At 42.8% G+C, this 13986-nt stretch overlaps 1 protein-coding gene across 2 annotated transcripts in view; it reads right to left on the reverse strand.

Moving 5' to 3' along the window:
* The window catches only part of LOC308246051 (B-cell receptor-associated protein 29-like), a 43009-nt gene extending 32385 nt beyond the window's left edge, over positions 1–10624 (reverse strand). Inside the window, exons 1-4 of one of the 2 annotated variants that reach the window (XM_080663920.1) lie at positions 10539–10624; positions 10025–10131; positions 6743–6843; positions 554–704 (exon numbers count right to left, since the gene is read on the reverse strand). In XM_080663920.1, coding sequence (XP_080520046.1) covers positions 554–704; positions 6743–6843; positions 10025–10116 — 344 coding nt within the window. In that variant the 5' untranslated portion in view covers positions 10117–10131; positions 10539–10624. Of the gene's footprint in view, positions 1–553; positions 705–6742; positions 6844–10024; positions 10132–10352 lie in introns of both variants that reach the window. The other variant, XM_080663921.1, reaches the window with a different exon arrangement.
* Positions 10625–13986: the final 3362 nt, after the last annotated feature.

Below are 13986 nucleotides of genomic sequence, written 5' to 3' on the forward strand. Positions count from 1 at the left end.
GAGAGGCAAGAGTTAAAATGACAAGAATGAATGATACTCAAAAAAAAAGTTTATATACAGTCTATGGGAGTGTGCAAGAGGAGACCTACTTACTTTGGGGGAAGTGATGGTCACAGTGGCTTCCTTCAGAAAGAGACTGAAGGATGCAAAGTTAGTCAGGGAAAGAGGGAAGAGAAAAAGGAAAAACAGGCGTGAAGACCCTGAAGTAGGAAGGAGCTGGGGACAGTATTAGTAACTCAATAAATATTCCTTGCAAGAATGAATGAATGAACACTGGAGGTCAGTGTGGGAGGAATGTGGTGTACATGTCAGAGAACAGTATGAGACAAGGCTCCAGAGAGGAGAGGGGCCAGATCATGCAGGGCTTATTAACCTTTCAAACCTACAAGCTATAACTACATATTGCTTGTTATTTATTTGGGTATATAGTTTGAATTCTTTTATGAAGATGTTAGTATACTAAATATTATAGAAAAAATCTATAGTGTTGGTTAAAAAATGAGAAACATAAATTATGCTTTTAAATTGTATGTGTGTGTTCTTTTTTACTTACAGCCAAAAAAATAATGAAAATCCAGAAATGTAAAGATTTCTTTGAGACCTAAAGAGTTTCATCTGGGTATGTTCATGGGCACCAGGTTTGCTGGGTGAGCTCTTTTCAATGACAGCAGTAGAAGAGTATTTCCTTACTTCTCTCACAGCATCTATTAGAGAGACAGAGAAAACATTACTTTTAACAATATAAAATTAACCTTTGCTGCTGTGACTCAGTTGGTTGAGTGTCATCCCATACACTGAGAGATCACTAGTGCGATTCCCAGTCAGGGCACATGCCTGGGTTGCAGGCTCGATCCCCAGTAGGAGGTGTGCAGGAGGCTGCCACCAATCTATGTTTCTCTCCCTCTCCCTTCCTCTCTCTCTCTAAAAAAAAAAGAAAAAAATTCAATAAAACATATTAAAAAATAAAGGAATATAAAATTATAATTAAACTGGGAAGCAGTTTTAGAATAACTAACCTAACTTTTAAATGATGGACTTTAGGTAGGGGCTGTTTTGTCTTTTCCTCTACATACTTGGGGAGGGTACCATGCTCAAAACAGATGATCTGTACGTGGATACTAGTGGTAAACCTTGAATGTAACAGCATTTTTGTTTTTTATTATTCATCTAGGACTCATCATCATTGTACCATCTCTCATCTCTAGCTACACTGAAACCTATTATCCTTTATTCTTTCTATCCCTAATGGTTCACTAAATTTTATTCTATTGACAATAACATATAGGTCATATCCCCCTACAATCAATTCTGAGACAATCCTACTCTCTTACTGTACTAGCATTTTATGATATCTGTCATTTTGTTGATAGTTTCCTTTGCTGTGCAGAAGCTTTTTAGTTTCATGTAGTCCCACTTGTTGATTTTCGCTTTTGTTGCCTTTGCTCTTGGTGTCAAATCCAAAAAATCATTGCCAAGACACTTACCACCTATTCTTTCTTCTAAGACTTTTATGGTCTTAGGTCTCAAGTCCAAGTCTTTAACACATATTGAGTTAATTTTTAAAATTTTATTTTTCAATTACAGGTTACATTTAATATTATTTTGTATTAGTTTCAGGTGTACATTAAATTAATTTCCCCAACATCATTTATTGAAGAGATTGGCCTTTCCCCATTACATATTCTTGGCTCTTTTGTCATAAATTAATTGAACATATATGTGTGGGTTTATTTTTGGGCTCTCTGTTCTGTTTCATTGATCTATGTGTCTGTTTTTATGTCAATACTATAATGTTTTATTACTATAGCTTTGTAATATAGTTTGAAATCAGGGAGCATAATGCTTTTTAATTTATTTTTTATTTATTTGAGAGAGAGAGAAAGAGAAACATTGATTTATTATTCCACTTATTTATGCATTCTTGTATATGTCCTGATGAGGGATTGAACCCACAACCTTGGAATACCAGGATGATGGTCTAACCAACAGAGCTATCCAGCCAGGGCCATGATGGCTCCAGCTTTGTTCTTTCTCAAGATTGGTTTGGCTATTTGGGGTCTTTTGTAGTTCCACACAAATTTTAGGATTGTTTGTCCCATTTCTGTAAAAAATGCCATTGGGATTTTGGTAGAGATTGTACTGAATCTGAAAATTATCTTGGGTAGTATGAACATTTAATAATATTAATTTTACAACCTATGAGCATGGAATCTTTTCATTAATTTATTCTTTTTTTTTCATCAATGTTTTATAGTTTTCAGTGTACAGGTCTTCCATCTTTTTTGTTAAATTTATTTTCAGGTATTTTCTCTTTGATGCAATTATAAATGATTTTCTTTTTTTCTTTATTCTCACTCAAGGATATTTCTCCTCCACCCCCCACCCCCCAATTGATTTCAGAGAGAATGGAAGGGAGGAAGGGAGACGGGGGGGGGGGGGGGGGTGGGAGGGAGGAAGGCAGAGGGGGAAGGGAAAGGAAGGGGAGAGAGAGATATCAATTGGCTGCCTTCTGCAACCCAGGTACATTCCCTGACCAGGAATCAAACCCGAGACCTTCTAGTGCCTGGGATGAGGCTCTAACCCACTGAGTCACACCAGCTTGGCATAAAAGAGGTTTCCTTAATTTCTCTGATAGTTCGTTATTAGTGCATAGAAATGTAAATTTCTGCATATTGATGTTGTTTCTGGCAATTTTACTGAATTCATTTATTAGTTCCAATAGTTTTTGTGTGTGAAGTCATCAGGTTTTATTTTTTAATGTTTAACATTTCTTTTTTTAATGTTTTTATTGACTTTTAGAGAGAGAGGAAGGGAGAGGGAGAGATAGAAATATCAATGAGAGAGAAACATCCATGTGCTGCCTCCTGCATGTCCCTACTGGGGATAGAGCCTGAAACCCTGGTATGTGCTCTGACCGGGAATCAAACCATGACATCCTTGTTCATGGGTCAACCGATGCTCAACCACTGAGCTACACTGGCTGGGAGGGGGTAGCTTTTTTTTTTTTTTTAATATATTTTATTGATTTTTTACAGAGAGGAAGGAAGAGGGATAGATAGTCAGAAACATCAATGAGAGAGAAACATCCATCAGCTGCCTCTTGCACACCTCCCACTGGGGATGTGCCCGCAACCAAGTTACATGCCCTTGACCGGAATTGAACCTGGGACCTTTCAGTCCGCAGGCTGTCGCTCTATCCACTGAGCCAAACCGGTTTTGGCAGGGGGTAGCTTTTTTATAACTTCCTATAATTCTATGAAAACTGATCTGAAACTTTCTAGATCTATTAGGATTCTTTTGGTAAATTATATTTTTCTGCGAAATTACCCATTTTATTTACGTTTTCCATATGTTTGCATATAAGTATATAAGGTAGTTTTAAATTATCTTTAAAAAATTTCCTTGGTTTTAATTTTTATTTCCCTTTTGTCATTTCTCAGATTGCCTCAATAATATAGTAAGAGCATTCTAACCACTACAATATAACTAAAAACACAAACAAAATAGTATTTATGAATTATTCTGAGCAGGCCAGAGGAACCAAATAGTACTTCAAGGGCCATTATGCTTGTGATTCATCTTTCTTCAAAATTAAATGGAAATAATACTCCTGGATTCATTACACAGAAATGCTGAAAATTAACGAATAAAGTCAAAGAAGTTTATAAATGTGAATGGTCATATAAACCCACCCATAGAATGAATCACCTGTATAATAACTAGGAGACTATGTCTGAAAAGTAGAATGGGGGCCACAATAAGGTGAGGTTGTGGTGTATAGTCAATTTTCTATAAACCATGTGGAGATAGTCTTTTTTGGGTCACTCGTGGAAACTTGCAAATTCCTGGGATGAATTTCTACTGACACTAAACATACTCCTGGGTTTTTTGCTTCCCTTCTGCCTATTCTCAACTGCGAAACACACACAGATGCACATACACTTTTGAGTTGGTATTGGCTCTAGGAATATAAATAAACATCTTGTAATGATTACCTTACTGAAGACAAGCAACAAGAAAAATGAAATAAATTCCAAAGTAAAATATAAATTAAGCTTGAGTAACTAGTTTTGCATTATTTACCCCACTGTCATTCTAGTGACAAGAACACTGGATGATGTACTTTACTTATGTTACCTCATTTAAACCTTCCAACCCTTCAGGGAAGTAAATGTTATTACCCTTTTATCAGATGTAAACACCGAGGCTTAAAAGTAAGTCCCTATCTGCCTGCCTTTGCCATCCATGGTTTCCTTATTCTCTGGGAATTTCTCACTCTGCCCACAGATGTGAGCTACAGCCAACAGTCATGATTTGGGATTCAGAAACGCCTGCCAAGTGGTAACACTTGGCAGTTATGTGGTGGCCATTTCCTGCTTTGGGAATAGTCTGTGGAGATGAGGAAAAATGAAGCAGACCCAGGGAGAAGGGCAGGGACAAAACAAGGACACTTCAGTACCTACCAGTTCCTACTTGGAATTTGGCTTCCTCCCTTCCCTGGCTTGCTGTGAAACAACCCCATATTTTATTATCAATTCCCCCTTCTTGCTCAAGTGAGTTCAAATTGGTTTCTGATAAAAGCAACCAAAAGAACCATGACTAAAGCTCCCCTTCCTTATACAGGTATGTGGCAGTTCTCAGTAGAAATTCTTGTGATAATTTTAGAGTTAGATCTCAAAATACTGTAGAGCTAGTAAAAGCTGCAGAGACAATCTTCTTCTCTCCCTTTATGTTGCAAATAGATAAACCAAATTCAGAGGAAATGCCATTTCAAAGGACATTTAGTTAGCTGGTGGCAATGTGGGACCTGTTTTCCTCATTGTTTACTCATTTAGTGTTACTCTGGAGATTAAATCGGTAACATTAACAATAATGTACCATGAGACAAATACTGACATTCTGAATGAGGCAGAAATCCATTCACACCCTGATACAATTACCTAGTCATACCCTCTCCTTTGGTCCCAGGTTTATTAAAAGGATTCCATTTCAGAGATAGGTGTTATGGCATGTAGGAAATACTTTCTCACAAAATAGTGGCATACATGGTGGTTATGGTCCCAGGTTGGCCCTTGTAAAACTTAACCTGAAACACAACACTCTTTGGGAATTCTGAGGGAAAACATACTCTGCAGTGTGTATTAAAAGCTGAAGTGCCAGCCCTGGTTAGAGCATCATCCCAATAAGCTAAGATTGTGGGTTTGATCCCTGGTCAGGGCACATGTAAGAAGCAACCAATGAATGCATAAATAAGTGGAACAACAAATCGATTTCTCTCTCTCTCTCTAATTAGTCAATACATTTTTTTAAAAAAGCCGAAGTGCCAAGAAGTAGCTGGGTGGTCAGGCAAGTTACTTAATCCTCTAAGCTCAGCTACTTCTTCTACAAAATATAATTATTTACACTCATGGAATTTCTGGTTTGACAAGAATCTTAAGGGTTTATATGTAATATCTAAGATACCTGTTATCATGAAAATTTCAAACATGCTGAAAAACTGGTATAATAAACACCCATATTTCCACCACCTAGATTCAATAATTGCTTTTTCCAATATTTGCTTTATCTGTCTTAATTTTTTAACCATTTGAAATTAAGTTGAAAATATCCTGACACTTGTAATATTTTAGCATATAGCTTCTATAAATAAGGACATCTACACTAATAAAAGAGTAAGATGCTAATCGACCGTACCTTTGCGACGCTCACAGCCAATCAGGAGTGAGTATGCAAATTAACCCAACAAAGATGGTGGGTTAATTTGCATACACAGGTGCCAAGCGGCTGGGCCATGGCGACAACACAGGCGTTCTGCACCACCCCAGTCGCTCCGGGCCTCTGGGCAGTGTGGGAAGGCGGAAAGGCAGCTCCGGGCCGGAGCGGAAAGGCGGCTCTGGACCAGAGCAAAAAGGCGGCTCCGGCCAGAGCGAAGGCGGTGCCAACAGCCAGGGGAAGGAAGGCCCATTCTTGCACGAATCTTCGTGTATTGGGCCTCTAGTATTCCTATAACAGGTGTTGGTAAACTTCTGTAAAGGGGCAGATAGTGAATGCTTTTGGCCATATGCTGTGTCTGCTGCAACTACTGCACTCTGTAGTTGTCTATGGAAACATGCATAGACAACAAATGGGCACAGTTATATTCCACTAAAACTTTAATTTCCAAAATTGGCATTTGTTCTGCAGACTATAGGTTACTGACTTATGCTATATAACAACACTGGTATCACAATAAGGTTAACAAAAATTCCCCAATATTCTCTAACAATCAGTCCATATTCAAATTTTTGCAGTAGTCCCCAAATGTCTGTGTTTAGTTGTTTTTTAACCAGGATCCAATCAAGATTCACAATCTGTATCTAAGACTTCTTTTGAGGGCCTAATGATTCTATTCCTCTATGCCTCCCTGACAGCTAAGCCCCTGGTGCCTAGGACACCACAGTTAGAAAGGGTTGTATAGCTGGTATCTCTGAAAAGTGGGCTATACATTGGTATACTTAAATCTTCAAACAACTTAAAAGAGGCCAAGAACCACTGTACTCTGTTGAAATTTATGCTTCTGCATATATAATAGTAATATCTATTAACTGTCTATATACAAATATCAATATCTGCCCTATTATGTTATCAATATACTATACAAAGTCAACTGTGTATCAATAGCAACACTCTTAATTAATTAAAAAACAATGAATTCATTAATAAAAAATAGAGAAAGCATATTCAAAGGAGGAATAGTACTTACCTAGAAACAGAACAATCAATAGGACTATAATAGAAAGAAAAGCCTTGTTCCAAAAAGTTGCAATTTTACCCCAGACAGTAAATGAAAAAATCTTCTGCCATCTGTAAAGCAATACAATTACATTAGATATAAAAAAATATCAAAAGAATGTTTTTAAATATTTTCTGAATACTGATTTGACATTTTGTAGTAAGTAAATTATGTAGTAAGTAAAAAGAATAACAGAATTTTATTTTTATGTCATATCAGAGCATTATTAATTCATAAGAACATCTCATGAAATAAAGAACTTCTTCCAAATTTAATAATAACCTGACATTTGATTATTTTCTGTCTGGTAGCTTAAATATTATACAGTGAAAATAACTTAAAGGCAAGACACATGATTAAAATCTCAAAAAGAAATTATTATAGTAAAATGTTATATTGCTGATAGAAGCTACCACTTTGTATCTTTTCCCTGATCAGGGTAATAACTCAGAAATAACAAATATTGGTCCAACAATTAGCAACATTTGAGGTGTGAGGGGTCCAACTCTCTAAACTATTTATTTTTTAAACTATTTTTATAGAGTACAATATAACATTTATCCCAAGTAAAAGACTTTCCCTACTTTTACCAGAAATTTCAATAATCATTGAGGTATTACATACACATAGCAAAGTGTAAAAATCCTATATAATCAAGAGGTAATATGCAAATTGACCCTCACACACTCGCATCACAAGACGGCCACCCCATGTTGTCACAAGATGGCCGCCCCCACATCGTCACAAGATGGCCACAAGATGGCCGCCCCCACATAGTCACAAGATGGGCGCCCCCACGTCGTCACAAGATGGTGGGGAGAGGAAGACTGATATAAATTAAAGTGTTTTTTTTTTTTTTTTGTCTCTGTGCTTTCAATTCCAAGGATGCTATTTAAATTTTATATGATAAAGACTTTATATTTTTAGAAGGAGAACATAAGTGGCAATACCTTAGTCAAGGTCCAAATGTAAATTCACATTTCAAGGGCCAGTGTTAAAAGGAAACACAAAAAACACCTCCTACAGGGAACAACTAGCAGTTTATATTAACACTGAATTCAAGGAACAGTTAATAATAGCTACCATAGATTGAGTCCTTGCTATAGTATGGTTCTAAGCATTTTTACATGTTTTAGCTAATTTTATGACCACAACCACTATATAAGGTGGATACCAGTATTACCTCCATTTTACAAATGGGGAAACTGACTAGAGATGGTAAATCACTTGCCCGAGATCATGGAATAACTTGCAGAGTTGGGATATAACCCCAAGCACTCTGACCTTTGAGTATATGTCTAACTAGTGGGTTATATGAGAAAAGAATAGAGAGCCAAATGAAATAAAGATTGAAGCCTTTGAAGATTATGGTGAGCCCTGGACAGTGTGGCTCAGTTGGTTGGGCATCGTCCCATACACCAAGCGGTTGCCGGTTAGATTCCTGGTAAGGGCACAGGCAGGAGGCAGCCAATGATGTGTCACTCTCACATCACTGTTTCTCTCTCTCTCTCCCTCTCTCTAAAAGTCAATAAAAATCTTTAAAAAGAGATTATGGTAATACACATAAAAGATAAAAAGATGGAGATACATACAATAAGGACATATTATAAATGGTATGTGCACAAATATACCATATTTTCTCATGTATAAGAGGGTATGTTTATGTAATGTGTGCATATATACACACATCTATCAAATAGCTACTTGATCAGGATGGGGAAAAATTATACTTTGCATGAAGAAAAAGATCCATAATTTATGGTCATTTTGATGGAGAAAAGATACACTGACAAAAAAATTTTTTTGCAAGTCTTTGCTAGTATTAGCAAAAAAGGTCAACAGGGTGTTACTGAGGATTAGAAACCAAATCAAGCCGGGCCTGCATGGTTCAGTGGTTGAGCATCGACCTATGACCCAGAAGGTCACAGTTCCATTCCCAGCCAGGGCACATGCCTGGGTTGCAGGCTCGATCCCCTATACGGGGCATGCAGGAGGCAGCTGATCAATGATTCTCTTTCATCATTGATGTTTCTATCTCTCTTTCTCTCCCTTCCTCTCTGAAATCAATAAAACTTTATTAAAAACAGAAAGAAAGAAATATAATCAAGGCGATGACAGGTAGGGAGGATGGAAAGAGCACTAGTCTGAAAGCTAGATTTTTGTCTGGAATCTTCCATGGATCAGCTAGACCACCTTCCTTATAGATAACTGAGTTGGATACAATTATCCCGAAGGCCTTTTCCTACAGTATGATTCAACCTCTTTTCTTTAATAAGAAAAAAGTGATGGTATTACTGGCAAAGACTGAAATGAGTAGAAATCCAGGTAAGAGTTGTGAAAGACTACCTGAGCCCTGAGCCAAGGTAAAAACTTGCTTATGTCTCTCCCAGTCATGGGATCTTACTAAAAACTCCAGTGGGTCATCTCTAGGATTTCATTTATGCAAGATTTTCTTTTATGCCATGAGTACGAGCAAATGTGTTGTAACATTTTTATTACAAGCATATTTCACCATTCATACTAGCAAGTTTCTGGATCTAAAACTAAACTCCCAACAAATGGATTATCACAGGGTAAAGTGAGGCAATGCTTCAATGAAAACAGTCAGTACCTGAAGACCTCGAAGGTCCTTTCCTAAGGAACTAACGCTAACGTATGGCTCGGATACTTTTCATAACCAGCACTTTTAACATATACTCGTCAATTCTGTGTGTGTGGGAAAAAGTAGTGAAATTACAATTAAGCATTAAGGAAACTACTAATTGGTTACATAGGCCAAAACTAAGAATCATTTATTGGCTCAAGTTTCTCCGTTGTCATTTGACTGCCCCAGTGGGTCACTTGCGCATCCGCGTGAGACACCTTTTACGCATCTGCCTTCATTCAGTTCACTCTTCCAATTCTGTGCAATAAAACAAAGGTGGAACCCGGTGACAAGACAGGTGTTAAAAATATAACCTTTTAGTATATCTGTCATCAACAGGAACCAAAGGACTTACCCTTTTCCTTTTAGAAGGGAGGTGAGAAAGTTAATTCATTGTACGTTTAACAAAAAGTTTCATATAGTGGTATTTTAATATTGTCATTATATATTTATAATTTGTTCATTTAGAGTTTATTTTGAAGTACACCTTTTATATAATCAGCACTCAAAACTTTTAAATCTTAAGAAAAAATGTTTCCGTATCACACTAAACAGCCTAAGGGGGCTACTCATATATTTATTATTGTAACAAGGTAGAGGTTTCCTACCTCTGAGGAGGAATAAAAGGTAGACAGAAGAGCAAAATGAGTCCTATTTCAGCATAAAGAAAGGTTGCAACTGCCGTCCACTGGAGGGTCATTTTTTCTCTTCACACCTAAATAGAGAAGCACTCATTTTACTTTGCTGCCTTTCCACGAAAATGGGGTGAACGGTCTCCAGGGCTCAATGCTTTCGCCCCTCCCCTAACCGGAGGCGGCCGGTGTTAGCCCCGGGCGGGAGGGAAGCGAAGGGTTAAGGGGGGCCGGGAATCGCGTGCCAGGCGGCCCGCCAGGCCCACTAGAGGTGTTTTTCCTCCACCTTCGCGGCGACACCTGCCTAACGCCAGCCTCCACCACGGCCCGCGCTGGGGACCTGCGCTCGGCGAACGCGCCCCGGGCGCTGGATCGACGGACCGGAGGCAGGGCCAGCACCCCAGGCCCAACCGCCGCGACCCCGCGCCCCGTCGGCCTGGCGCCCACGCTGCCTGGAGGACCACGGCCCCCGGTTCCCGCTCGGCCTTACCCCGCCTGCGGCCGCCGGCTCCGCGCGCTGCCCGTGGGCGCCGACGCGGCCGACGTCAGACGCCGCGCGGGGGAGGGAAGGGCGCGCGCCCCACCCCGCGCGCAGCTGGGCCCGCTCCGTTTGGACTTCAAACTCCCGCCCAGGGTGCGGGTCCCTGCGGTGGCCCCGGGCGGCGCGAATGCGAGGATTGGCAATCTTTGCTTTCTAATTGGTGATGGAATTAGAGGAAGACAGACTTTTCGACCGGTGCTTCGGGCTCCCAAGTGCTGACTTCCAATTTCTAAAACTGTGGTTTGGGTGGCAGGGGTCCTTAAGCGACATTTTTCTGATACAGCTTCCCGGGGCCAAGGAGGAAGGAAAAGGAGGGGAGGATTAGGTAGGGTGGAACAAATTCTGTGAACACCTTTGAAACGGACTCCTTTTCTATTCAGGCTGTTTATGATAGAACCGGTTTCACTGTCCAGAAATAAACTGTAGTTAAATAGAAGAGTCAGGATTGGGTAGTTGAGAAACATTTTGTTCTTCTGAGACTGCGGAACAGTACAGTGAAAACATACTCTGTGTTTTACTGCGCTTGTCCATGGGCTGGGAAGAGGCAATCAACTTTAGGATGCTTGGAGACTGTTAGGAAAGGGAAACAATGTAGGCATGGGTATTTTCTATTACCATTTCCCAGGGTTACATTATACTTGTATTTTAAAATGTTATGTATTTACTAGAGGTCAGGTGCACGAAATTCGTGTACGGGAGTGGGGGGGTGGGGGGGGGGGGAGGGTGGTGTCCCTCAGCCCAGCCTGCACCCTCTCCAATCTGGGACCCCTCAAGGGATGTCCGACTGCCCGTAGTTAATAAACGGGCAGTCGGACATCCCTTTTACAATCCAGGACTGCTGGTTCCCAACTGCTTGCCTGCCTACCTTCCTGATTGCCCCTAACTGCTTCTGCCTGCCTTCCTGATTGCCCCTAACCGCTTCTGCCTTCCAGCCTGATCACCCCCTAACCCAGGGGTGGGCAAACTTTTTGACTCGAGGGCCACAATGGGTTCTTAAACTGGACCAGAGGGCCGGAACAAAAGCATGGATGGAGTGTTTGTGTGAACTAATATAAATTCAAAGTAAAGGAGCGGAGGGGAGAGCAAGAGAACCCTCCGCTCTTTCGGTTCCGCGGGCCGGATAGAAGAGCCGAACGGGCAGGATCCGGCCTGTGGGCCGTAGTTTGCCCACGGCTGCCCTAACCACTCCCCTGCCAGCCTGTTTGCCCCTAACTGCCCTCCCCAGCAGGCTTGGTCCCCCCCCAACTGCTCTCCCCTGCAGGCCTGGGTCCCCCGCAACTGCCCTCCCCTGCAGGCCTGGTTCCCCCCCAACTGCCCTCCCCTGCAGGTCTGGTCACCCCTAATTGCCCTCCCCTGCAGGCCTGGTCCCCCTCAACTGCCCTCCCCTGCAGGCCTGGTCACCCCTAACTGCCCTCCCCTGCAGGCCTGGGTCCCTCCCAACTGCCTTTCCCTGCAGGTCTGGTCGCCCCCAACTTCCCTCCTCTGCCGGCTTGGTCACCCCTAACTGCCCTCCCCTGCAGGCTTGATCGCCCACAACTGCCCTCCCTTACAGGCCTGGTCCCTCCCAACTGTCCTCCCCTGCTGGCCTGATCGCCCACAACTGCCCTCCCTTGCAGGCCTGGTCCCTCCCAACTGTCCTCCCTTGCTGGCCATCTTGTGTCCACATGGGGGCATGATCTTTGACCACATGGGGGCAGCCATCTTGTGTGTTGGAGTGATGGTCAATCAGCATATTACTCTTTTATTAGATAGGATAGAGGCCTGGTGCATGGGTGGGGGCCAGTTGGTTTGCCCTGAAGGGTGTCCCAGATCAGGGTGGGGGTTCCCTTGGGGCGTGGGGCGGCCTGGGTGAGGGGCCTGTGGTGGTTTGCAGGCCAGCCACACCCCCCGGCGACCCAAGCGAAGGCCCTGGTATCTGGGATTTATTTATCTTCTATAATTGAAACTTTGTAGCCTAGAGTGGAGCCAAGCCTTCTGCTTGCTCCGTGGCAGCAGCCATTTCTATTGGGATTTATGTATCTTCTATAATTGAAACTTTGTAGCCTTAAGCGGAGGCCTGGGCCGGCCAGGGTGTGCGGAAAGCTTGGCTTCCTCTATCGCCGGGGGCAACCCTAGCCTCCTGCTTTTCCTGCTCAGTGGCTACCGCCATTTCTGTCTGGTTTTATGTATCTTCTATCATTGAAACTTTGTAGCCTTGAGTGGAGGCCTAGGCCAGCAAGGGCAGGCGGAAAGCTTGGCTTCCTGCATTGCCGGGGAAACCCAAGCCTCCCTCCTGCTCTCTGTGGCCGTAGCCATCTTGGTTGGGTTTATTTGCATATTCGCTCCTGATTGGCTTGTGGGTGTAGTGGAGTGATGGTTAATTTGCATATTACTTTTTTATTATATAGGATTACCATTTTTAAATTTTTCAGTTACAGTTGACATACAATGTTGTATTAGTTTCCGGTGTACACCCATGATTAGACATTAAATAAGTGATCATGCAGATAAGTCTCACTCATCTGACACCATACGTAGTTATTAAAATATTACTGCTAGAGGCCCGGTGCACGAAATTCGTGCACGAGGGGTTGTGTGTCCCTCAGCCCAGCCTGTACCCTCTCCAATCTGGGACCCTCGAGGGATGTCCAAGTGCCCGTTTAGGCCCGGGCCTAAGCGGGCAGTCAGACATCCCTCTCATAATCCGGGACTGCTGGCTCCCAACTGCTCACCTGCCTGCCTGCCTGATTGCCCCTAACTGCTTCTGCCTGCCAGCCTGATCATCCCCTAACCACTCCTCTGCCAGCCTGACCGACACCTAACTGCTCCCCTGCTGGCCCAATTGCCCTCCTCTGCTGGCCTGGTCACCCCTAACTTCCCTCCCTTGCCAACCTGGTCGCCCCTAACTGCCCTCCCCTGCAGGCCTGGTCACCTCTAACTGCCCTCCCCTGCGGGCCTGGTCCCCCCCAACTGCCCTTCCCTGCAGGCCTCATCCCCCACAAGTGCCCTCCCCTGCAGGCCTGGTCCCCCCCCAACTGCCCTCCCCTGCAGGCCTGGTCCCCCCCCAACTGCCCTCCCCTGCAGGCCTGGTCACCCCTAAATGCCTTCCCCTGCAGGCCTGGGTCCCCCCTGTCTTCCCCTGCAGGCCTGATTGCCCCCAATTGCCCTCCCTTGCAGGCCTGGTCCCTCCCAACTGCCCTCCCCTGCTAGTCTGATCACCCACAACTGCCCTCCCCTGCTGGCCATCTTGTGGCAGCCATCTTGTGTCCACATGGGGGCAACCATCTTTGACCACATGGGGGTGGCCATCTTGTGTGTTGGAGTGATGGTCAATTTGCATATTACCTCTTTATTACATAGGATATTCTCTATGCTGTACTTTACATCCTTATGCCTATTCAGTAACAATTAGTACTTC

This window comes from Plecotus auritus (assembly GCF_963455305.1).
Source record: "Plecotus auritus genome assembly, chromosome: 4".
NCBI classification, from domain to species: domain Eukaryota; kingdom Metazoa; phylum Chordata; class Mammalia; order Chiroptera; family Vespertilionidae; genus Plecotus; species Plecotus auritus.